The sequence below is a fragment of the Hippocampus bargibanti genome, linkage group LG14 (genome assembly GCF_051943395.1).
Source record: "Hippocampus bargibanti isolate YZ-2025 linkage group LG14, ASM5194339v1, whole genome shotgun sequence".
Classification (NCBI taxonomy): Eukaryota; Metazoa; Chordata; class Actinopteri; order Syngnathiformes; family Syngnathidae; genus Hippocampus; species Hippocampus bargibanti.
Genome location: NC_142747.1, coordinates 5,636,369 through 5,663,501, shown reverse-complemented (window position 1 = coordinate 5,663,501; position 27,133 = coordinate 5,636,369). Strand labels below are relative to the sequence as shown.

Below are 27,133 nucleotides of genomic sequence, written 5' to 3'. Positions count from 1 at the left end.
CAAAGTATGCCTGGAAAGTGTGCATTTGCAGTGGACTATCTTCGAGCTGCCACGGCGTCTCAAGTCAAAGTCAAAGTCAAAGTCAGCTTTATTGTCAAATATGCTAATATGCATGACATACAGCACAGATGAAATTACTGTCCTCTCGAACCCAGCATGCAAGGTACTTATAATTACTTAACAAACATAAACATGAAAACGCCAATTTGCCGGGAGAGGGGAAATCTGGGAATATCTAGCCATTTAATGAGCGCCAAATGAAATGCACAGGACTACGGTCAAGCAAACCCATTGTGGCAGTAAAACTATGGCCCTTTCATTAATCGGCTTCTTACTCCTCTTTTCACCCACGGTAACAAATGAAAGGAATGTTTTCTCCAGCTATTTCAGGCTAGCAAACATGCAACTGCAAGAGAGCAACAAAGACCCAACTATAGCACCATGTGCATCAACATTTGCCCTGGCTTACACATTTGGCCTCAGAAAGTAAGGGATTTTAAATTAAAAAGAAAAATGTTAGAAATGACGACCAAAATGCGCCATCTGGATTAAGTGTATTGCATCACTATTTTGGTGGAATGGGATTCTTCAATTGGTGGACTGCTTTTTTAAAAATCATTTTGAAATACATATTTGGAAAATAATTTGCTGCAATCAACACAAACACCGAATGTAGATTTCAGATAATGCGTGTCCAAACCTGATCCTCATGCGCCCTTGACGGCGAGATATTGACTATAGGACCCAAGTATCGTGCAACCCAAGCGAGGACACGCCAAAACAAACCAAGCAAACAGAAGCCCATGCCGCATGCACAAACACACTCTCTTCTGCTTTCCTGCGACGCAAGCGGTGAGTCATCTATTCGCGTCACAAGGATGAGTGCACCCTGTGACAGACCAGTTAGTAGCAGCCACACTGACAGTAGGCACTCTTCAACACCCCCCTCCCAAAATCCCCAGTCTCTGAAAGAGACACTATGTATGCTCAGCCTCTATTAGGACACTTTATCCAGGTCGTAATGGGCGGCTAGTGCACCACTGGCATAGTCGGTCATGGGGGGAGAGAAGCGAAGCAGAAATTATTTATTTATTTATTGCTTGCTTCCTCCACATCATTTTAGATCACTGCCTTAAGTCCATTGAATCCAAACATGGCATGCCCGAGGCCTGTTGTACAGGCTTTCGGTCTCATCTTTATTTCATTTATGTCACTATGCATTGGCGGAGGCTACGCACACAAGAAGAAATACGTGGCACCGATCCGGAAGCTTCCCAAAGTGGATGCCAACAAAGTCATCAAACACAAGCTGCAGCTGATTCATCTATTACAAAGTGATCCCAGAGAAAAAAATAAAAATAGTAGTAATAATAATAAAATTGTATGGCAAAAATTGGGCCTGAAAAAAACGTAACGAAATCTGGAACACAAATTTGTGTAAGTGAACTGCTCAATTTTTGCAAAACTCAATATACTCAAATGTAATTGAGAGTAGATATGCAACAATGAATCAATTACCCAATTAGTTAACCCTTTTTTTTTGGTCATCGATTAATAGTCTATCGATTTTTTTTGTTTCAAATTCAAGATCCTCGAGAGATTTTTCTTTCAATTTCTCCAGTCCTTCATGAAAGCAGATTATCTTTATGTTGGATCAAAAAACACATTCGCTTTCACTGGAAAAGCACAATCATCTTCTTTTAAATCTCTGCATAAAAATTTATGATTTCAAAGATAAAGACCCTCATTACAGTCACACTCATGTACAGCGCATCACTTACCTGTGATACACTGAAACTGACCATCCTCTCGACGAATAGTGAAGGCCTCACCTGGGTTTACCTGGACCAGGATTACCTGTGAGACAAGGAGCGGGGTAGAAAAACATTCAACTCAATGGCAAAGGAAAAAAAACCTCCCTGGCACGCTATTGCTACTGCTCACAACGCGAGACCTGTTTGACATCTTGAAACATGGAAATGCACTTGTAAATGGGAGTAATAAAAAAAGTAATGGCTTTAATCTACTCACTAATTTCAGGCAAAAATGTTTTTTAAATGCTCATAACAACCAGACAATTGCTGTTGTTGCATAAGACACACAAGGCACTCAAAGTCAAGGTACACTCAGACCAGGTAAACAATAAATTCCCCCCAAAACACGAGAAAGTGGCAAGTTAAAGTACATCGCAAAGAACTTGGGAATTCCAAACAGGTGAAGTGAGTCATGTCGTCAGCAAATGATTTAACAAAGTGCAGAGGCAAACAAACAGTCCATTTCCTGACAATGAACAAGTCAGAAGACAGTCGTGCTGTTTTTTAAGTATTTATTGATGGAATGCTCATATCACATGGTTGGTCCTTTCAATACATTCGATCTAAAATCATTATCAACAAAATTTCCCTGTCACTAAAGTGTCATTGTGCTACGGATTGTTTAATAAAGCACAAACGAATAAAAGCCGCTATTCAGAGTGAGGAAAAAAAACAGAATCCTATGTACTTCCAAAGTTAATGAAACCTTTGCTCTGAACATGTCATCCCCACACCAGGTAGCCGTAGCACAGCAAGCTAACCTCACTGAATGCCTTCACTGTTGCCCACTTGTCAAAAAGATTCACGAGACCAGTCATCCAATTGCCAAATCAAAGTCCGTTTTTTCCTGATTTTAATGATTATTTGTGCAAAATATTGTTTTACAGAACTATATATACACATACAAAAAGATTTTAAACCGTGAAATAGTGACTGATCGATGAACTTTGAATATGTTAAGGGTCATGAGGAGCTGATGCCAAACCCTCGTTGAGGTCAGCGACTTTACTGTGGATAGATCGCCAGTCAATCACAGGGCATCCACTGACAGACAACCACTCTGCACCGTTGGGTGAGGAAACCACAATACCACAACAAATGACTACAAAGCTTTAAATGGTATTCGCTGCCACCCCTGGCACAGATAAATGCAGTCACAGACAAATACCAGAGCAATAAATCATTTTTCTCAACGCCAAATATCCTTCATCAAATATCCATAAAGCCTCCCCCCGGATCATCATTCTCTCTACTTTGAAACTCGCCTGAACAAATGCAAAAATCTTTTTACCTCACTCTTGCGGAAGGCGTTGTCGTAGAAGCGACAGTCCCCCAGCACAGGGCTCAGGCTGTGGCTCTGGTGTTGCTCGCGAATCATCAGCACCTCCATTGCCCACGCTGCTTCCCGTTCATGTGCTCGGCAGTGACGGGGAAAGAGACCTTTCACTGCCCCCCCTCCCCGTTCCCCCAGACACACACACACACACACCAACCGTCAGGTAGGTTCATACACACCCACACGTCAGCAAGGGGGGCGGTGAGGCTTAAAGGGGAGGTGGGCGAGCGATAAAGGGAGGTCTAATTGAGTTAAAAGTGGGCAGGCGCGCCTCTGCCAGGTGGCGTCGGCCTGAGGAAATCTACGGTGATACATCCATCACCCCGTGCAACGCTCCCAAAATAAAGCTGCTACTTACTGTCGCCCGCATCGCGTTGCTGTTTTGGTGCAGTCAAAAGGGGAGATCAGGGATGGGGAGTTGGGGTGGGGGCGTAATCCGATGGGGTCCCCTGGCGGGGGCCGAATCTGGGCAACACTTCTACCAACTCCCTCCCTGCATCATATCCAGAAGGAGGTGAGCGGCGGTTTCAGAGTGAAAGAGGGTTTGGCTTTAACGGTAGGAGTGGCATAAATCTCAGTCACTAAGCCCCTTCAGTCTAGCTCCTGCCTCCCTGTTGTCCACATCCACAGCCCCCCACCTTCCGAACAAAATAATCACTCGTCCGCGGCGGATGCGCAAATAATGGCTGGGAGACCTTATCAGCGTATGTAGTGGAGGAGGGAAGGAGGCTGGATTAACTCTGTTAAAGACGTCTCATCTCTGCTCGCGTGCCAGCGTATTTGCCACCAACCGTGCCCGTTAATGGGCTTCATTTCAATAGCGCTCAGTTGGCTGAGTCGACAAACTCTTAACAGCAAGGAGAGCCCTTAGTTCAGCTACCTTCCCTTCTCTCTCTCCCCCTCTCTTTTTTCTTTAATCCACAACGGCGCTGGCAACAAGGTGAAGGAGACATGCAGCTTCTCAGGCTAATTTATATACACAATGGTTCTCTTCCTCCCCAGTCTACAATGTCCACTTCCAAAGTTCATTATTTTGTGGAATGCAAATAATTTCCATTAAGCGTTAAAAAAAAGTTTAACGGACAACCGACGTCACTTTTTTTGTTTCCTAACTGACTTCAGAAAAACGTTTTATAGCATCTAAAATACCCAAAACATGCAGTATTTTAGTCAGATGCAAAACACCAATAAAAATGACTTAAAGTGTCCAAAATCTGCAAAAAAAATTGAGCTGTGAATTGGGCATTTTCAGAAAGTCCCGTCCCTCAGTTCGTGACGTCACGCCAAGACGTCTTGCATTGCTGGAGAATCAAAATAATGGCTTCGCACAGATTCGGAGAATATGCTTTCTTGTTACACATCCAGTTATGAATATGATTCAAATAGTTCTGAAGAGGAAGGCACACATGTTTGCAATCGATTAAAGAATTTATTCCTTGCCATTTTGAGGCAACATTGGGGGAAATGGAACACCAAAAAAGAGGCAGAAAATGGCGACCGAGCTCCTGTGAGGAATTAATCAGCCAGTTTCCACAGGTTGACACATTCCTTATATGGAGCTTGGTCGCCCTCTTCTGGCTCTTTTTAGTGCAACATGACATTTTCTGACCAAACAAGCACAGGAAATTGCATTGACGTGATGGAAGGACTGTTACAATGTGTCCTTTTTTTTGGTCAGGGGCATTCCTTCAGTGACGTCACGTACGGACTCGTCACCAACTCAAAAACAAGACTTCTGTAATATTCAGCGCGAGTCTTGAAACGTAAAATATAGCTATATGCGGTGGAATCTTTGTAAAATACGCTCAGTAGAAGTCATTCGAAGGCATTTTACAAATTATGGACACAACTTGTCCGGAGACGTCGGTTGTCCTTTCACAGACAATTTGAGACCAATGTGTGTGTATGGATTGTTTAAAATCAAAATAACATAAATTACATTCTGTCTTCTTTTCCTTTTGGCTTTTCTCTTCAGGGTTCGCCACAGCGAATTAGTGTCCTCCATTTAACCCAATTTTGTGCATCCTCTTCTCTCACACGAGTTACCTATGTCCTCTGACAACATCCACAAACCTCCTGTTAGGTCTTTCTTTCGGTCTAGTGTAATATACACGATTGTTATATAATATTGGACATCATCTTTTTAAATGTATTATTCATAACCGAAGTACAGTGAATTAAATTTCTTTTAAATTAATAGGAAATGTTTACATTCCCGTATAAAACCAACTTGCCAGTTGAAGTTTAAAAAAATATTAGTTACGCAAAATGTGTTGGTTTTTAAAAGTTAACAATTTGATGAATAATTTCACCCCTAAAAAAAAAAACACATAAACTCAAAAAATAACCTGTCTTAAAATTTTCCCACAATAGCATGGGACTTATTTGAAATGTGAAGGTTGGGACTTGGGTTAGGCCATTGTTTCGAAATTAAGGACTTGGGAGTCAACCGGGGTCACGGAACGGATTGACCAACTTTGGAGGTTGTAGCAGTGGAATGTTAGAGACGGCACGCGTGATGCGTCGCATTTAAGCTAGCTGCCGTGTAGCGATTGCTTCTACAACATATGCCCTCAGTCAACCCCAACACGTCGTACCTTAAAGCGGCAGCCAGGAGTAGCCCGTGCCATGTTGACACCGTACACACAGATAAACACAAACACTGATGCTGCTGGCACTCACGAGTGGCTCATTCACACAAATTTGAATGGGAATCTCGCTGTTGATTTCATTCCCAGTGAAGTGATCAAAGCCGGATTTAAAGGAATTAAACAAAAATAGCCGCCCCGCTGCAATGATGAGCATCCAAGCACAATGAGCTTATGGCGTCAGATGACTAAGCGGAGAAAAGTCAGCCTAATTAATTTTTGTAGCGGTGGGGTATTAATATGCGGTTTCACATGAACACAAGTCAAATTAGCCGGGTGTTCTGACATCACAAGTCAAGGGGAGCAAAAGTGCATCAGCTCATATCCCTTCTGTCTTTTTTTTCCCTGCTTGACAAATAGAAGTAGATTTTTTTTTAACTTTTCAGCCGTGTGTCCGCAAAACACTGACGTAGGCACTTAAGAAGTGATCACTCTCGTTAGAATTTGGCCAAAAATGTAGTGAGGGAGAAACAGACAGAGACCAAAACAGTGTGGTTACTTCACTCGTCACACAAATGGCCGCACACTGATCAGTGCTCGCTTCCTGCTCTCATTTTCGGGCCGTTATAATTAACTTTGGCGAGCAGCGAGCAGAGGAAAGAGTGCATGAAAGCAGATAAACGATGACTCGTGGGAACGATGCAGTGGGCAAGCCCCAAAGGTTGAACAACGACGAAACGTCAAAAGATTTTCGTGGTGCTGGCCAACATGCACTTTCAAATTTGCAAGCGGCGACAACGGTCGCTTGCATTCGTTTTTCTTGGCAAACCTTTGAAATGAGCATAGAGGTTTTGACGCTGCGATGCGCTGCACGACAATGTGCACAATTTAGCGGAGCTCCTCCATCCTATAAACCGACTCCTGATTGAGGCACGCTTGATAAAATTCCATAAGGCATTTACTGCCAAACGATGTGCAAAATGTGTCCACTCCAGGTTTTGTCATTGTCACTCAAATTGCAGGACTCACAGAATATTGAGTTTTAGGATTACATAAACATTCGATTCAGCGTAAGCAATGGTAGACTCTCTTCTTTCATCAGAAACAAAGTTATATGTGTCTGGAGTTATCTGAGCTTGAAATGGGGCGGCTGTACAAAAGGCAAATGCTGCCCCCTCGTGGGAGGGAAAAAAACATTGCTTGCGGTCTGACCAGTGCTTGATCAGCACTCCAACAAAAAAACAAAACCTGAACAAATTTGGGAATGTCTCTCCACGTCATACTTTTCAATTCCCGAATAAATTAGGTAATAGCAGTGAATGAGTTAAAGGGAGCCAGTACTTTGTCACAAAATCTTTTTTTCCTTTCGGCTTTTGCCTTCAAGGAGTCGCCACAGCTGTTGCACGCTGTGAGCACTCTAACTCCTCCCCCCGCTCACTGCTGTTTTTTATTCTGCTGCGTGCGTCCCTTCCCTCCTCTACCATGGATCTTGACCCATCACGCGCGACTTTAACCGAAGACTGAGGGCGGGGAATAGAGGGGGAAAAAAAAGTCAGCTGCCATTTTAGCCCCTTGTTAGGAGGTCCAAGAACTGGCTCGTTTGCGAACGACACATCACTCATTGTGGCGCTCCGTGTGTTTCCCGAAAAATAGTTTGTATGCCAAGATTATATTCACGCAAATGTAACGTTTGTCAGGCGAAAAGTTTGTTAGCTAAAGGATTCATAAGCCGAGGTATCACTGTACCCGTGATTGTGAAAAGTAAAAACTAGAGACTCCGGAAAGTAATTCTGTGGAAAAGTAAAAACAAGCTTTGGCTGTGAATGAACAGAATTTCCCTTTTTTTAACTTGTCACAATGCCACAATAACCAGGAGCTAGCTAACGTTGGCTATGCCTTTGAAGGCAACCTCTTCCCGTAGTTTTGCGAAGCTTGTAAACAGATTTAAAATGAATAAAGTAACAATAATAAATACTAATTTAGTTCTAAATAAATAATGAGGGGGAAAAAAAAATCACCTTACCTTTCTTTGATTTGTTTTGTATGGCAGAAGCTGGTGATTTTTAGGTTGGCGAGAGCCACAAAGCATGTGCAGCCAAGCATTCTTGAAGCTGACAACGTGTGGCCATTCTCTTACACAAGGCCATGGATGGCAAATATCTTGGTACTCCGAAATGGTTTCGCCATTGGCGCTGTTGCTACCTGGATCATGTTCCTCCATGTTGCACAGTTTTTTTTTACATCATGTTATGATCTTCAGAGGTTGGGTAAAAAAGCACAAGATCCATTTTGACAAAGCAGGGAGAAAAATGTCCAGATATTGGTATTCAACCAGGGAAGCAAAAAATTCTTCCCACAACTACTCAAGTTCAACACACGTGGTAGAAAAAAAAAAGGCTTGAGTGATGAAGTATTTGTATTTTGATACCTCCCACCAATGCCACCTTATCCCCCTGCTACACGCTTTCCGCAGGTCGCCGAGAGTGGCACACATTCGATTTACAACCGCGGCTGCATAATTTAATGGCTCCGGATGCTGACGTGTCGCTGCCGCTTCTGACTCAGAGTTCAGGTTTCTCACCATTTGTTCCTCTTTAATTGTTTACTGTGCGCCGGTGCGACAACGGCAGCTGGAGGACAGGAAGACAGCCAAATGCCACTCGGGAGGGGGGGCGGTGGAGGAGTAGAAAGGGGAATAAATAAATAGCCTGTTAGTTTCGAGACAAATCAGCAACGGTTTTGCGTGTGCGAGGATTGATGATTCAAACCCATTTCATCATCCCTGGGAAACAGATGATTGAGTAACATCGTATAAAATGAGGGGAATCTTTTTGAGATGTGTTAGAAAGCCCGAGATTAAAGATATTCTTAGTAACAAACCACCGATGAGATGCTCCCATCAATGAGCATACGGACGTCAAACTGTGTTAGTCTGCGTGGGGTGGGACGAGTCATGGGTTTAAAGCATAAGCAAAGCGTAAGACAAAATGAGGATGTTATTAACACCGGGCTCAAAGTCCATCGATGCCCATTTCAAGATCACTCTTTGCATCCGTTTTGGTATTTTGCAATTTTCTGTCCATTTTTGTCACTCAGGTTAGTTAAGTGAAACTACACGTCCTTGATTTTACACAGAAATATGAAATGTAATGGTGAAACTGCTGTCCCCAGGGTGAGAAAAAGGAGTGTCCAAAAAACACTGCTGAGTCACACGCTGGCCACCTACAAAAAATAGGTGCCAAATCGGAGGCTCTCCCACATGCGCGCCTACTCACTCTCGCCAATTCCACATCATCACACTAATGCTGCATGATGATGAATGAGAGCGAGCAGTTCTGTAATCCCGATTATTAAAACATTTGTATTTCTCATTTCATAAACATTGAGTAAATAATGTGATGGAGGGTTGAACTAGGAGAGAATAACTACTAAATACGTGCTTCTTAAACTCAAAGCACCGAACCCTTTATTGGGGAAAAATAAAAGTGAGATTTTTTTTATAAATGCAAGAAAAAAAAAGTCTTAAAAAACTGTATACAGTGCCTTGCAAAAGTATTCGGCCCCCTTGAATCTTGTATTCTTTGGCCACATTTCAGGCTTCAAACATAAAGATATGATTTTTTTTGTGTGTCAAAAATCATCAAGTGGGACACAATCGTGAGGTGGGACAACATTTATTGGATAATTGAAACTTTTTTAACAAATAAAAACTGAAAAGAGGGACGTGCAATATTATTCGGCCCCTTCACTTTCAGTGCAGCAAACTCACTCCAGAAGTTCAGTGAGGATCTCTGAATGATCCAATGTTGTCCTAACTGACTGTTGATGATAAATAGAATCCGACTGTGTGTAACCAAGTCTTCGTATAAATGCACCTGCTCCTTGATAGTCTCAGGGTTCTGTTTGAAGTGCAGAGAGTATCATGAAAACCAAGGAACACACCAGGCAGGTCCCAAATACTGTTGTGGAGAAATTTAAAGTCGGATTTGGATACAAAAACATTTCCCAAGCTTTAAACATCTCAAGGAGCACTGTGCAAGCCATCATATTGAAATGGAAGGAGCATCAGACCACAGAAAATCTAGCAAGACCCGGCCGGACCTCCAAACTTTCAAACAAGGAGAAAACTGATCACAGATGCAGCCAAGAGGCCCATGATCACTCTGGATGAACTGCAGAGATCTACAGCTGAGGTGGGAGAGTCTGTCCATAGGACAACAATCAGTCGTACACTGCACAAATCTGGCCATTTCTCAAAGATATCCATCAAAACTCTCTCTTTAAAGTATGCCACAAGCCACCTGGGAGACACACCAAACATGTGCAAGAAGGTGCTCTGGTCAGATGAAACCAAAATGTAACTTTTTGGCCACAATGCAAAACAATATGTTTGGCGTAAAAGCAACACAGCTCATCACCCTGAACACACCATCCCCACTGTCAAACATGGTGATGGCAGCATCATGATTTGGGCCTGCTTTTCTTCAGCAGGCACAGGGAAGATGGTTAAAATTGACAGGAAGATGGATGGAGCCAATTGAAGCTGACAACGTGTGGCCATTCTCTTACATAAGGCCATGGATGGCAAATATCTTGGTACTCCGAAATGGTTTCGCCATTGGCGCTGTTGCTACCTGGATCATGTTCCTCCATGTTGCACAGTTTTTTTTTACATCATGTTATGATCTTCAGAGGTTGGGTAAAAAAGCATAAGATCCATTTTGACAAAGCAGGGAGAAAAATGTCCAGATATTGGTATTCAACCAGGGAAGCAAAAAATTCTTCCCACAACTACTCAAGTTCAACACACGTGGTAGAAAAAAAAAGGCTTGAGTGATGAAGTATTTGTATTTTGATACCTCCCACCAATGCCACCTTATCCCCCTGCTACACGCTTTCCGCAGGTCGCCGAGAGTGGCACACATTCGATTTACAACCGCGGCTGCATAATTTAATGGCTCCGGATGCTGACGTGTCGCTGCCGCTTCTGACTCAGAGTTCAGGTTTCTCACCATTTGTTCCTCTTTAATTGTTTACTGTGCGCCGGTGCGACAACGGCAGCTGGAGGACAGGAAGACAGCCAAATGCCACTCGGGAGGGGGGGCGGTGGAGGAGTAGAAAGGGGAATAAATAAATAGCCTGTTAGTTTCGAGACAAATCAGCAACGGTTTTGCGTGTGCGAGGATTGATGATTCAAACCCATTTCATCATCCCTGGGAAACAGATGATTGAGTAACATCGTATAAAATGAGGGGAATCTTTTTGAGATGTGTTAGAAAGCCCGAGATTAAAGATATTCTTAGTAACAAACCACCGATGAGATGCTCCCATCAATGAGCATACGGACGTCAAACTGTGTTAGTCTGCGTGGGGTGGGACGAGTCATGGGTTTAAAGCATAAGCAAAGCGTAAGACAAAATGAGGATGTTATTAACACCGGGCTCAAAGTCCATCGATGCCCATTTCAAGATCACTCTTTGCATCCGTTTTGGTATTTTGCAATTTTCTGTCCATTTTTGTCACTCAGGTTAGTTAAGTGAAACTACACGTCCTTGATTTTACACAGAAATAGGAAATGTAATGGTGAAACTGCTGTCCCCAGGGTGAGAAAAAGGAGTGTCCAAGAAACACTGCTGAGTCACACGCTGGCCACCTACAAAAAATAGGTGCCAAATCGGAGGCTCTCCCACATGCGCGCCTACTCACTCTCGCCAATTCCACATCATCACACTAATGCTGCATGATGATGAATGAGAGCGAGCAGTTCTGTAATCCCGATTATTAAAACATTTGTATTTCTCATTTCATAAACATTGAGTAAATAATGTGATGGAGGGTTGAACTAGGAGAGAATAACTACTAAATACGTGCTTCTTAAACTCAAAGCACCGAACCCTTTATTGGGGAAAAATAAAAGTGAGATTTTTTTTATAAATGCAAGAAAAAAAAAGTCTTAAAAAACTGTATACAGTGCCTTGCAAAAGTATTCGGCCCCCTTGAATCTTGTATTCTTTGGCCACATTTCAGGCTTCAAACATAAAGATATGATTTTTTTGTGTGTCAAAAATCATCAAGTGGGACACAATCGTGAGGTGGGACAACATTTATTGGATAATTGAAACTTTTTTAACAAATAAAAACTGAAAAGTGGGACGTGCAATATTATTCGGCCCCTTCACTTTCAGTGCAGCAAACTCACTCCAGAAGTTCAGTGAGGATCTCTGAATGATCCAATGTTGTCCTAACTGACTGTTGATGATAAATAGAATCCGACTGTGTGTAACCAAGTCTTCGTATAAATGCACCTGCTCCTTGATAGTCTCAGGGTTCTGTTTGAAGTGCAGAGAGTATCATGAAAACCAAGGAACACACCAGGCAGGTCCCAAATACTGTTGTGGAGAAATTTAAAGTCGGATTTGGATACAAAAACATTTCCCAAGCTTTAAACATCTCAAGGAGCACTGTGCAAGCCATCATATTGAAATGGAAGGAGCATCAGACCACAGAAAATCTAGCAAGACCCGGCCGGACCTCCAAACTTTCTTCTCAAACAAGGAGAAAACTGATCACAGATGCAGCCAAGAGGCCCATGATCACTCTGGATGAACTGCAGAGATCTACAGCTGAGGTGGGAGAGTCTGTCCATAGGACAACAATCAGTCGTACACTGCACAAATCTGGCCATTTCTCAAAGATATCCATCAAAACTCTCTCTTTAAAGTATGCCACAAGCCACCTGGGAGACACACCAAACATGTGCAAGAAGGTGCTCTGGTCAGATGAAACCAAAATGTAACTTTTTGGCCACAATGCAAAACAATATGTTTGGCGTAAAAGCAACACAGCTCATCACCCTGAACACACCATCCCCACTGTCAAACATGGTGATGGCAGCATCATGATTTGGGCCTGCTTTTCTTCAGCAGGCACAGGGAAGATGGTTAAAATTGACAGGAAGATGGATGGAGCCAAATACAGGAACATTCTGGAAGAAAACCTGTTGGTATCTGCACAAAACTTGAGACTGGGATGGAGATTTATCTTCCAACAGGACAATGATCCAAAACATAAAGCCAAATCTACAATGGAATGCTTCCAAAATAAACGTATCCAGGTGTTAGAATGTCCAAGTCAAATTCCAGACCTGAAACCAATTGAGAATCTGAAGACTGCTGTTCACAAACGCTCTCCATCCAACCTCACGGAGCTCGAGCTGTTTTGCAAGGAAGAATGGGCAAGAATGTCAGTCTCTTGATGTGCAAAACTGATAGAAACATACCCAAGCGAATTGCAGCTGTAATTGGATCAAAAGGTGGTGCTACAAAGTATTAAAACAAGGGGGCCGAATAATATCGCACAACCCACTTTTCAGTTTTTTATTTGTTAAAAAAAAAGTTTAAATTATCTACTAAATGTTGTTCCACTTTACGATTGTGTGCCACTTGTTGATTCTTGACAAAAAATATATATATGTATCTTTATGTTTGAAGCCTGAAATGTGGCGAAAGGTTGCAAGATTCAACGGGGCCGAATACTTTTGCAAGGCACCGTAGATGCCATCTAATTTTATTTTTTTATTGAATGGCTGACTCCTGAATGCACCAAATTAGCTGCTGCACTGATTGGACAAACAATGTAAAGAGGTCAGGGGCCACATCCGATTTTGGAAGATCTATGAATAGTGAGTCAGGTTGAGCCGCTCAAACTGACAAAACTATATTAATAAATAAATGAAAAGAGCTTCTGCCTCCTACTTGGCAAAACCAAAGCTTTTTGGAAATGTCTCTGCAGTTGAACTGTTGAGCAAAAGAAGAAAAAAAAAAACATCGGATTCTCTTTGGCGGTAAATTTGTTTCAAGGAAGTAATTTTGACTTGCAAATTGTACAGAAAATCCATTCTTTCAAGCCTCGGGGAGAATGAGAAGAAGCACAATGGTTGAAAAATACAGTCAACTACAGTGCACACCATCAATTAAAGGACAAGTGACATCACTTTTTTTGTTTCTTAACTGACATCAGAAAAACGTTTTATAGCATCTAAAATACCCAAAACACGCATTATGATATTTTGTGCAAAACACCAATAAAATGACTTAAAGTGTCAAAAAACTATTTCAAATTGAACCCGGAAGTGGCCAGTTTCAGAAGGTCCCGCACCCTTGTTCCTGGTGTAATGCCAAGACATCTTGCCTTTCTCAAGAATCAAAACAATGGCTTCAGATTATGAAAAGATGTTTCCTTGTTACTCATCCAGTTATGAATATGATTCAAATAGTTCTGAAGAGGAAAGCATACATGTTTGCAATCGATTAAATAATTTATTCCGGTCATTTTGATGCATCTGGAGAGAAATGTAGTGACAAAAAAGGCAGAAGAGGGCGACAAAGCTCCGTGGAAATTGTCTCCTGGGACGTTTTGTAAGCGAACATCAAATACACTGTAGAAGTCTTGGCGCAACACACAACGATTCACCATCGCATTATGTATGTGTTTTCCTTCTAATTTCGCCATCAACACAGATCAACACGAAGTTTTCAGACCAAACAAAGAACCGCAAAATGCATTGAGGTGATGCAAGGTATGTCCTTTCTCGGTGAGGGGCGTTCCTTCAGTGACGTAGGGTGAGGACTCGTCACCAATTCAAAAACAAGACTTCCGGAGTATTCAGCGCGAGTCTTAAAACGTAAAACATAGCTATATGCGGTGGAATCTTTGTAAAATACGCTCAGTAGAAGTCATTTGGAGCGATTATACAAATTATGGACACAACTTGTCCGGAAACGTCAGTTGTCCTTTAAATCAAAGCAACCAAGTCCACAAGCCATTAGCTAGGTTTAAAAATTTACAGAGACTCATCAGTCGCCACTTTAACGAGCAACCGCAAGAAGACCTTCCAGAGGGGCGGGTGGGGTGGGGGGGGGTGCAGTTAATGGACGGAAGCGGTGAATCACGCTGTAAACAAAGTGATCTCTAATCATCCCAGGTAATGACCCCATGACAGCGGCTTTGTCCCTGACTCACAATCGCCGCTCCAGTTGAGCGCAAATACGCGGCAGCCTGGACTGGATGGGGGAGAACGGAGGAAGTGTCCTTGCAGCTTGTCAAAGTAAAAGGTCAGTGAGGGTTGGGGGGGTGGGTTGGTTTTGTGCAGCCGTCACAGATTTTCACCATGACGGGAGCCCTGCCCAGCTTTGTTAGACTCAAACTACCCCAGTCTCCACTCGCCGTGATATGTACACACCTCAGACCAAAAGACAAAACGTGACGGTTATGCTAAATGGACTAGATCAGGAAATCTCGGACTTCCTCCAATCGTAATGCCTCACTCTCATTAATCCCTTAAACAGATGCCACCTTGAATATCAACAAGACAAAAATGGGTACCAAGTGTCAATCTGAACATCTTGACTGTGTTGCTAAGAAAACAGCGAGATATAAAATGTCCCGATTTTAGTGTGACATTCCCTGATCTAATGGCAGCAGCTCGAGGTGCGCGGATGAATCACTTAATTGACACCTAAACGATGACCAAATTCATCAATTAATCATTCTGACACCCTGCGTGGTTTTAAAAAACTCAAAATCTTCAACAGTGAATGTGTTCAGATTTCTTTAGCGCCCTTCATTAAATGAGACTTCAAATCCGTTGAGCTGAAATGACATAAGACATTTGCAAACATCAGTTTTGACAACGATCAATGCTGTGACAGACACAACAATCAAATGAATCATAATTTATGTTTGGCCACTTTCCGCACTGTAAATTTGGAAAAAAAAAACCTGCTGCTGTGATAAAAAAAACATGCCGTGATATGTCTGCTGGAAATCACAGATCGGAAGCGATATCATCTTGGGTGCAGACCACCTGTCGGAATGACAATATCTGCAAATGATTTTTTTATTGCTGTCAGGAAAATTTTGTGAGGGGTTGCAATTTTCCACAGGGCTCCCTCTCTATCACAATGCTTTTTTCCTTTGATATGATTAATTGACCTAAATCTCTCCGGCTACTGTTTGTGGAAATCTGTCAAGGTGTTTTGTCAATGATTGATTTAAATATTGATGTATCTAAGGGAGAAAACTGTCTGTAAGTTGGAACAAACAGAGTCATGTTATCAGATAGGTACTATTACGCCACATGAGAAAACATTTCAGTGCCCTTCAGCAGTCATGCACACGCAGCAGCTTAAATTGGCCCGAACAGGAGGTGCGGCGATGACGTCAAGCGGGAAGATAGAACCGTGTTTTTATTCCTCTGGCTGGCATAAAACGTTAAGCACACGGATGCGTGACGTGCACAGGCAATCAGGCGACCTCTTATTTTTCTCCGTCAACAAGGCAAGCCGAATTCCGTGAGATCACCCTTGCATCGCGGCATGACTTTTTTTTGTTCTTTCTGCTGTGGAAAATGACAGGGCGGCTGGGAAGCCACATGGACCGTGGCTAATATTAGTGAGCCTTATCTGAACAAATTGCACAAGATGGAAGCGACGATGGAAAAAAAAAGCAGTCGGGTATGCGAACCGCGCGCTATTTGGGAGGTCACAGAAATCAAAGCAGGCAAATATGACAGCCCTCACATCATTGCCACTCAGTCTCACCTAAATTGGAAATTAATAAAACACCCCCACATCCTAAAAAAAGGCTGCATTATATGATACCCACTCAGGGAGATGTGCTTGTTACCAGATGCACATGTGCTTTTCCAGAAATTCGTCATCGAATTCGCTTGAGGTGTTTCAGGAGAGACTGAGTAATGTGCATGTTTTTAGCATTTCAAACAATTGGCTGGGCGCATTGGGTTTCACAAGATGACAAATTGAGCAGCTCTCATCTGATTAGCGAGGACCGCATACGATCAGATGACAATTTTCAATATCAGACTGACGAAGACGTGACGAAGGTTCATCAAAACCGAAGATTTTCCAAGCTAATATACACCATCACTACACACACGGCAGACCCGGTTTTGAATGAAACACTTTGTGCATGTGACATTCTGCAGATTGACATATTTCCTTAAACTACAGAACTCGTCAGAAACTTCTATAAACAAGTGTGCCGCCTCAAATAGGTTTCTTCCATGCTGACATCCCACAACTTTGAATGGACACGATTGGGGGGAATGAGGGAACATGATGACTTATCCCATCTCAAAACCCACCTATTTAAAATTGCATTTTCTGCTTGACTCTATATCTTGTTTGTATTTATAATTGTATTTTATTTATTGTATTCTATTTATAATTGTATTTTATATATTATTGTATCTATGCTTGTCTGTGACTGTAAAGTTTCCTTGAGATCTTTAAAAGGTGCTTAAAATAGAATGTTGTATTATTATTATTATTATTATTATTATTATTATTATTATTATTATTATTATTATTATTATTATTATTATTATGCAGCCGACTTGTTGCAGCAAGTTGAGTTGCAGCTATCGAATGTTTTGGGACTCTTGTTTATGGGAAATTGTCTGAAATGAGTACAACATAAAATGAAATGAAAATTTGATATTTTCGAGTAGTTAAAGCCCAATGACTGCTTCACTTTTCACCGGCACTTTGGCAGCAGCTTCTTGCACGTCATGGCATTTCAGAAAGAAAACAAAACAAGGGGTTTGCAATTTTTTCGTCATATATTTGTGGTTATTGTCATGGGTGAAATAGTATTTGGCCTGTGCCCGATTTCCTTTTTTTTTGCATATTTATGTTATCAGACAGGTGCTAGAGGTTTCAGTTCATCAAACCAATTATAATATTCCATGATGATTTTCTAAATGCCAATTTCATTTATTCAGGCACATAAATAAATAAATAAATACATAAATAACTATACAAATAAATTAATAAACAAACAAACAAAACTACCTCTCCCTACATGACCAAGTAATAATGGTCTATGGCGGCTTTGCTCCTACAGGACCAGGAAAACTGTGATTGATGGGACAATGAGTTTGTCTGTCTACCAGAAAACCCTGAAGAAGATCGTCCGACAATCAATTTGCACCCTCACGCTCTTGGCTCATGCAACAAGACAGCGATCCAAAACACATCCAGCAAGAGCAACTCTGAATCATTAAAAATAAATCAACTTCTTCTTTTTCTTTCAGCTTTTCCCTTCAACGGGTCGCCACAGCAAATCAGTGTCCTCCATCTTTAGAGGTTTGATCCGCATGTTTGTTTTGGCCAAGCTTTTACGTCGGATGCCGTTCCTGACACAACCCTTTAAAAATAAATCAACAAAAAATAAAAATGACAAAAATTCCTCCACAGAGATGAGAAAGACTCATCAACAATTATGGGAAATGCTTGATTTCAGTTATTGGCACCAAGCGTGGCACAACCGATTATTGGGTTCAAGGGGTGATTCTTTTTTTTTTCCACACAGAGACAGGTAGCTTCGGTTTTTAAACACTTTTTCACCGCACTGTACCCCCGAGGACACCCTGCCCACCCTCATATGAGATCCTGTCGTATATGCCAGTAGTCTCCAACTTTTTTCTAACTGCAGACAGGTCAACGCTTGACAATTTTACATTTTACCGTGGACCAAGCGGTGGAGGGGTGTTGCCTTGGGGGTGTATAAATAAGAAACGTATAACTACTGTGTACTCATATGGAACTTTTGCCAGTCGGGTTAAATGTTGGCGCTAAATGATGTAATAGGGAGAAGAATCCGGTCATTTCAAAACAAAAGACCGTTCAATTCAATTAGTAAATAAAACAGAGATAAATAATTAATACTTGAGTACCAGTGCACGGCCCTGTGTTGATTGATCATTGACCGTTGCATTGTAAACCGGAGGTTGGGGACCGCTGGAATATGCTACACCCATTCCAATCACTCCGTTCTTCAAAGGCGGCGGAAAGGGGGCAAAAACGGGGGACCCTTAATGACAGCGTGAAATGGACGTCAACGTACCTGCTGGGGACCCTCCCCGTTGACCATGCCTGGAGGTGGAGGTGACGCCAGGATGGGGAGTTCAGGGCTGAGAAGCTGGCCGGACTCCACAGGCGGGGTGTGGTCTGCCATGTTTCCCTCATTCACACTACTCGCGAGGGTCTCCTGCAAAAAATAAATAAAAATGAATTGTTTACTTTGGGCAAATTTACTGCCAGACATGTCATTCGTGTTTTACAAACTGAAGATAACGCATGGCATTTGCTGTTTCTCTTCTCGAGTGGTCGTGTGTTAATTTGTGAGTTATTTGTGTATTTTAGCAAAAGGAAACACAGATCACATTCTCTAATCTTAAATTTTATTAGGGTAAATATCATAACTTTGAAGGTGGATATTTTGTCTTCTGAGTCCACTCCTTTTACTGAATTTTTAGGTGCTTGCCAAGGTATTATTTCAGGAGGAGTGTAAATGTATAATCTTCAGGTATAGTATCAAAATAGAAAAGACACTAGACTGTGGAGTTATGCCACTCCAATTCTCAAAGGCTCATTTCGACTTTATATTGAGAGGAGCAAATCTATCAGCCTGGAAAAATTACCGAAGGAAACGCACACATTGATCAACTGAGAGCGATTGCACAGGAAGAAACTCAAGATCACTCAGGTAAGGTACTTGCATTATGGGTAATTAAATGCGATTCAGTCAGGGAAAAAAATACAATACACAGGCTTTCAGTGCAGGACAGAAGACATGAAACATTTTTAAAAAATGCTAGTAGATCGCAAGAGAGATGAATCTTATGTCCTTGAACCTAATTACAGTGCAGTATCCCTGCACTCCTAAAGCTCACAGTGATCTGGCTTATCTGTTTCTGTTCGCTTTAGCCCCTCCCGGTCTTAAGCTGAAACAACACGGCTGCGTTTACAATGTGACGGTCAATGAACTGAAATGTGAGGGGTGGGCGGAAGGCCCGTCCGCAGAGCGCCTCTTCACAAATCCCCCCAATACCCAATGCCGCCAATCAGCTGGTCCGTGGACTTTTTGACGTTACACAACAGTCCAAAAATCAACACCTGACATTGTACACTTTGACATGCTTTGACAGTGCAGCGATTCAAATCAGCCTTCGGGGAGAGGTACAACGCAAAGTTAAAGATAAGAACATCACCCCTTAGAAAACCATGGTAATATTTGTCATTCATGAGAGGATCAAGAATATATACATATGGTCGCTCCACCATTGCTAAACCAAGAGCCATTGCCTACACCGCAACACTAAAGCTAGTCATTAGCCTCTATGTGGTATTCTGCATTGTTTGCTAGCATTAAGCTAAAAAATTGAATATGAATACAGTTTGAAAATGAAAGAAATTAAAAACAGTAAATGGGCTCAAGGTGGTTTTGAAATGAATTCATTGAGAAAAAAACGGTTAAAAAAAAAACAACAAATTAGCCTTGTTTCCGACTCAAATGATGATTTATTTGTCATCTCTGCTTTAGCAAATAAAAGAGGAAATGTCGGTCCCCTTGCATGACAAGGGCATGATTCAAATGTAATGAATGTATATCATCACTGAAGAGTGTGGACTGAGGCTGAGGGAAATAAGCGACACCTGTCTCTCGGTTTCATTTCGTGCAGTATGAAAGTGAAAATAATAAAAAAAACATGTAATTTTATTTCTAGGCATCTTTCGGGGCACACAAAGGAACCGTAGAAAATAATCCATCTGAACCCATTTTGTAATGTGAAAACTATTTTAAAAGAAAGATTGTAATAAAGATTTTGTAATAGATTCACATTATTACACCAGTAACACTACTTCTCAGGTACTACTGGATGGGTTTGGCTGAAACCTGTTATGCACCTACTTACAATGCTATTCAGTGCAACTATGAGGTTTGGTGCCACGCAATTGTCACATACGTACTTTATTCCCATCATATTGACACTTTATTGGAATACACAAGACATTGCATTTGGAAATCATGGCTTTCAAACGTACCAACTTCTCCCAAAATGAAATACATATCCCACATAACATTACAAATATTTTTTTAATATATAAAAAAATAATACATTGGAAAAAATGTTCTAATAACATTATGGCTAATCTTTAAATGGCCAAATTAAATATTTTGGGCAAATATATAATTGTCTCGCACAAAATGACTTTGAGGTTAATTTTTGTAATTTTAACATTGAAAAAGAAAAAAAAGGATGTCAGATCCAGCTTCCTAGGAAATGAACTCATTCCGGCCGATTGCTGCCAGGATATTGAAAAAACGGTCCCGAAAAACTGGACTCGCCTCGAAGACATCAATTTTTAATTTGCTTATATTTATATTTTATGTTTTATATTTAGATACTTTATGTCTTCTACTTTCTCCCTTTCATAAGATTGCTGCTGTAAATTGGGAATTTCTCCACTGAGAGGCAGATAGGTTTTCTAATCGTATCTTAACACGATTCTCGGAATATTACAAAGCGAATACAATATAAGTCTTTATTGAACCCCTTTATGATGATGGTGTGACCATGACCGCGTGGGTGAGAGTTGGACTGATAAATACTAGTGCAGTTGCTAACAGACAACCTGTCATGTGTGTGCAAACCACAACAGTTGAACGTGTACCGCGCATGAACAATAAAAGCCTGACAGATGTGTTTCTGAGGTTTGCGCACAGGGAATTGCTGACTCATTCTCCACCCAAAATGATTTGAAAATGGAGGCGCCCTGATAAATTGTCAAATATTTGGAGTGTGAATGCATCACTTGGTGGCCATACTGTATGATGTGGCATATGATTTCATAAATGAAAACGAAGACAGATGGTTTATTTATTACTCTTCATTTAATCAATGACGCGCAGCCAGCGATGCTTTCAATGCATGCTAATGCTTATTGAAATGGGAAAACGTTACATCAAACAAGCACATATGATCTTCCTTTTCCTACACTGAAACGGGTATGGCCAAGATATTTTTTCCAATGTAGGCTACTTACATGTGTTTATTTTTGAAAGGCGCTTATAAATGAAATCTATTATTACTATTATTATTCTTATTATTATTATTATTATTATTATTTGGACGTAGACAAATAAAATACGTTTTCAAGAAGTGCAGTTCATTTTTCTGCATTTCATACTTCATGAAACATGAACATTTGGATACGTTGAAGTGGTAAGTGTTTGATTTCTCTCTGATTTACAGCATAGTACATACATTAATATGTAACACCACATTTATATTGTCATCATTGGTGCAGTTTTTATTTATTTGTTTATTACAATTTTGATTTTGCTTCTCTACTTCAATTCATCCGAGCAATTATCAGCTGCAGTACTTCTACACGAGTATACTTGTTTTGCCAAGCCCTGTGATTATTCTAGCTACAGGTGTCATATTATGATTCGCAGGCTGCGGGAACCATTAGCAGGTGCAGACCGTGTGTATCGTATATGTCACCTTAGTTCTAAATGTTGCTTTAAACGACGACTCATGGCAAAGGGGAAGTGTGTTATGTCAAAAGAGATCGGCTAAAGTTACTCACTCAAAATCAGACGGTTGTTGGGCGATAAAGCGATGCACCGCACTGAAAATTGTCGCCTTTTTTTCTCTCGTTCTGCCGTCCACGTCAGCGGGCTGCAAAGAGGAGCAGCTTCCCCCTCAGCGAGAACCCTCCCACACCACCTGAAAGAACGAAAAACAACAGTTGTGGAATGTGAGCTCCCGGTTACAAAACAACAAGCCAAATAAGAAGAGAGTTGGGGGATATGCTAACGTTAGCCGTCGGATGCTAGGTTGCTAATAGTGAGCGAGACGAAGCTTTGTTAACCCTCTTCTCTCTTTTTTCGTCTCAAATGGGTTCCGGGTGAACCCGAAAGACCGTTTAATTGGGTCAAGGCTCACCTAAGTGGTCAATCCTGTCGAGATAACTTGGCTTCCAGTTCCCCGGTTGGTCCTCGTATAAAAAGCAGGAATTTCGCCATCGCTTAAGGTCCGATACTGTGCGCATGCGCGTTGCAGCAAATCATGGCGAAGCTCCAATTTATATAAAGTAAATTGAAGCTTTGGCGGCTCCGTTTAAATAACGCAAAACGTGTAACTGTTGTCAAACATATGCCCTGATCCCGGTGTTTTCCACGGGTACCCTTTGAAAGAAGAACATTTTGAAGAGTCACCGGTTCACTGTGACAAGTGTCAATCGAGTCTGAAAAGCGCTGAAACTGGGCTGGGGAAAAAAATAGAACATCAACAGGAATTTGAAACTCTTGGCAATTCAACGAAACTGAAATATGATGAAGCAGCAAGCACAAATTGCACATTACAAGACAGAAATTACACATTTAGTCATGTTTTGTTTATGTTCCTTGTTCTGGTTCTTTTTCATGCGAAGTACCCCAAACAATGAAACCATGCACTGACTTTGGAGGTGTGATCATTTGTGCAATGGATTTTAAGATCATTTTGTTGACAAAATATCCACATTAAGGTAATATATAATGTATCTTCAAAGTTATTGTGATGAATTATCGAATGTACCACTATAGCTGTTAAAAAAAAATCGGTGGCAGGGCTACCTGGTGGAACGTAACTGCCCACATGATAATCTGATTATACAAAAAAATACAGTATTTGTTATATCATATCATTCCTGTACAACAGAACATGTTAATTGCTGTGACTATACATAATTTGGATTTGAGACTCATTTATGATAATTGTGACAAAAAAAATCATGAATTGAAATGCTTTCAATTGTATTTAGGTGGATTTTGTTCAAGCCTGACGACAGTTTGTTTCCAACCACTGCCACAAAACGCCTTAGGGGAAAAAAATCCTTGATGTCTGTTCATGAAGCGTTTAGAAGCCGGAAGTTGTACCACTCGATTACGCAATCGGGAGCATCCAACGTCGGTAAACTCATGGTACATACGCCACTTAGGAAATTAAAAAGGTCATGTTGATAGTTGGATGTGTTTTTTCTGTGTTTGTGCGTTTTTGTTTTCAAATGGGTCAACAATATAAAAATCGCAATGTCCTTGAACGCCCCGACATGATGACGGAAGTAAAGCGACCGGGCAGAAGCCAAGAGTGATGGGCATTCCGGCTCTTTTTGGAGAGCCGGTTCTTTTGATCGGCTCACCAAAAGGAACGGGCTCTTTCGGCTCCAAAATCGATCCACAGTGGCTCATCGGCTCCCAAATGATCCTCAGTTTTGTTGTTGCTTAAATTAATTATTTTCGATAAAACATACAATATATCATTTTTTAATTTTTCTGTATAAACTCTGAGTCGTACAGGAGTGGTCCATCGATGAAAAGGTTTCTTCAACCGCCATCTGTACTTATTTGAAAGAAGGAGGAGGAAGAAGTACTTCTTTCAAAGAAATCTGTACTTCTTACAAAGGAGTACAGATGACTTTGATCCTCTCTTTCATCTAGAACTGGTTCGTGTCACAAAGAGGGCAAGTGCTTGAGAATTAATTACTCTCTGTGTCTTTGTGTTGTAATATGATTTTAGTTTTTTTTTGTTCTTTTAACTTCAAGATGGCGCCCCGAGAGAGGCTGCCTTTCCAGCACCTCCTGTATTTTGTTTTTCTATTTCTTTCTTTCCTTTACTCTTCCTTTCTGCCTTTACTCTTCATTTTCCTGCTGTGAAATGTACATTCCTCCACTGTGAGACGAATAAAGGTAAATCCAATCCAATACAGTATGTGCGTGTGTGTTTGACGTCACAAAAAAGGCGGGGTAAGTGGAGTATTCTTTTGTGTGTGTGTGTGTGTGTGTGTGTGTGTGTGTGTGTGTGTGTGTGCGCGTGTGTGTGTGTGTGTGTGTGTGTGTGTGTGTGTGTGTGTGTGTGTGTGTGTGTGTGTGTGTGTGTGTGTGTGTGTGTGTGTGTGTGTAAGGGGCCGGGGGATAAATCGGCTCCTCAAGCGGTTCCAGTCTTTCACTTCAAAGAACCGTCTACAGCAGCCGGTTCGTTCGCGAACGACCTATAGCTAGAAGCTAACTCTGCTACGACTCTCGTATGTATATCCGTCCGAGCGGATTGTGCTGTTGACAAACTGCTTTCACGACATGAAACATGTCGTCCGGTTCACATGTTAAACTAGTTACCACCAGGATAATTATCCGAGCCCCGCGGCCAACTAGTAGACGGCTTCTTTGAAGAACCAAATACTTTAATTATTTTGTGTCTTCTATCAGCAGCAAGGTAACCGTAAACTGAACATCGCATGATGCTAATTAGCTTAGCCCTTCTGATACGTTGTTTTTATTTTAGCATCTCGAGCTCGTGTACTGACTATTGCGATTGGGACAGTGCGTTAAGCTTTTCGTGTTTGACAAGTGAAGCTAAGGGTTCAGTGAAGGCAAGCTTTCATTTTGCGGACATCAGAGGAAATTATGACGTCAAATGGTTCGGTTTTTGAACTTCAGAATCATCTTTATTGCCAAGTATGTAGAACAAACAACGAATTTGGATTGGATTGGATTTGCCTTTATTAGTCTCGCAGTGTTTCCGGTAGAACACGCTGCACTAGTATCGTATTAAAAAAACTGCTAAGTGGCACTTAACTTGCACTTCTATTGACACATGTAAACGAAGTAGGTTTGTGCGTAAATGTTCAAAGATAAAATGATTTACCTGGAACGTGAACCATTATCCAGGAGGTATTTTGGAGATGATTCCATGTGATACCAGTATTGCTTTATAATGACATATTCTGAACGTTTTGACTGTGATTCCAGTCGCTACACGAAACTGTTGGTAAATCTCAGAATCACAAATGTAAAAACCACGTTGAAAATTAGGCCGCTATTTTTAACAGAAAATAACCACAAAGCATCCTTTTAGTGAAATAACCATGCACACATGTTAAGTAACACAACAAGAGTAAAATTGAGCTAAGAAGTAAAATAATAATGACGTATTGGTGGACATTGGATTTGCCTTGATTAGTCTCGCCGTGGAGAAATTTACATTTCAAAGCAAAGTGATGAAAGTAGAATAAACAAAATACATGAGCTGCTGGAAAGGCAGCCACTCTCGCGGCGCCGTCTCGAAGTCAAAAGAACCAAAAAAAAAACCTAAATAACAAATAATATGACAACACAAAGTCACGGAGTCATTCTTTCTTAAGCACTTTCTGGATCCTCATCCAGCCGCAGACTGTCCCAACAGCACCAACCTTTCCGTTGAACAAAGCAGGGCTGTGAAGATGCTGCCTATTACAGGCGCAAAAAAAGCACAATGGCCCCAGAGCTGTCCAGCGATGACAGTCGAATGGCACAGACATTCCTCCCATTCAAAGACAGTACTGGAATATTCATGCTGCCGAAAAGGCGCAACCGCTCAGCACAGTCTCCTCCTTGATGAATGTCATGGCCAAAAATGCTGAAAAACAATTCGTATCCGTTCGACACGACGCACAACAACACAAGGTGACAAAAGAAAACACAAAACAAGACAAAAACAAAAAAAGCAAAGCTCATGAGAGCACTTGCTGACGGCTGCCTACTCGGGCGCCATCTTGGACTCCTTGGACATATTTTTATAAAAGTAGGTCCCAGGCATAGGGAGCAATTAAAGAGTCAAGAATCAACCAATCGGCCATCAGATGTTCATTGATCAACGTCATCATGGAGTGCAAGATGGCGTCCGATTAGGCAGCCGTCAGCAAGACTGCTGAGCGGTTGCGCCTTTAAGGCAGCATGAATATGCCAGTACTGTTTTTGAATGGACAGCTCTGGGGCCATTGTGCTTTTTTGCGCCTGTAATGGGCAGCATCTTCACGGCCCACTTTGTTCAGCGGAAAGGTCGGTGCTGTTGGACAGTATGCGGCTGGATGGATGCATGGCTTGAGGAGCCCGCGATGAGAGGAAAGGAACGCCAGCGCAGAGCGCCGATGCGTATGTCGAACTGTTGCGGCTTGGAATTTAAGCGGATTTTTGTGGGACAGGAGATGTGAGAAATCTCTTTTCGTCAATGGATACTACAGCTTTGTGTTTGCTTTCAACATTTAGCTTGTAGTCGACGTGCACATTCCACCATGATGTCCCTGATCCACTGGTGAAGAGACGCTTTGATCCTCTCCTCTTTATCTGGCACTGCTTCGTGTAACAAAGAGGGTACAGAAAGTGCTTAAGAATGAATGACTGACTCTCTGTGTCTTTGTGTTGTCATGTTATTTGTGTAGTTTTTGTTGTTGTTTTTTTTTACTTCAAGACGGCGCCGCGAGAGTGGCTGCCTTTCCAGCAGCTCCTGTATTTCGTTTTTCTGCTTTCATCCCTTTACATTCCTCCACTGTGAGACGAATAAAGGTAAATCCAATCCAATACAGTATGTGCGTGTGTGTTTGACGTCACAAAAAAGGCGGGGTAAGTGGAGTATTCTTTTTTGTGTGCGTGTGTGTGTGTGTGTGTGTGTGTGTGTGTGTGTGTGTGTGTGTGTGCGTGCGTGTGTGTGTGTGTGTGTGTGTGTG

The 27,133-nt window shown here is 41.6% G+C and overlaps 1 protein-coding gene across 2 annotated transcripts in view; it reads right to left on the bottom strand.

Annotated features, from left to right (window-relative positions):
* fndc3a (fibronectin type III domain containing 3A) overlaps positions 1–22,766 on the bottom strand; it is a 45,607-nt gene extending 22,841 nt beyond the window's left edge. Inside the window, exons 1-4 of one of the 2 annotated variants that reach the window (XM_089013381.1) lie at positions 22,558–22,766; positions 22,199–22,338; positions 18,666–18,809; positions 1,782–1,857 (exon numbers count right to left, since the gene is read on the bottom strand). In XM_089013381.1, coding sequence (XP_088869507.1) covers positions 1,782–1,857; positions 18,666–18,776 — 187 coding nt within the window. In that variant the 5' untranslated portion in view covers positions 18,777–18,809; positions 22,199–22,338; positions 22,558–22,766. Of the gene's footprint in view, positions 1–1,781; positions 1,858–3,105; positions 3,280–18,665; positions 18,810–22,198; positions 22,339–22,557 lie in introns of those variants that run through there. The other variant, XM_089013382.1, reaches the window with a different exon arrangement.
* Positions 22,767–27,133: the final 4,367 nt, after the last annotated feature.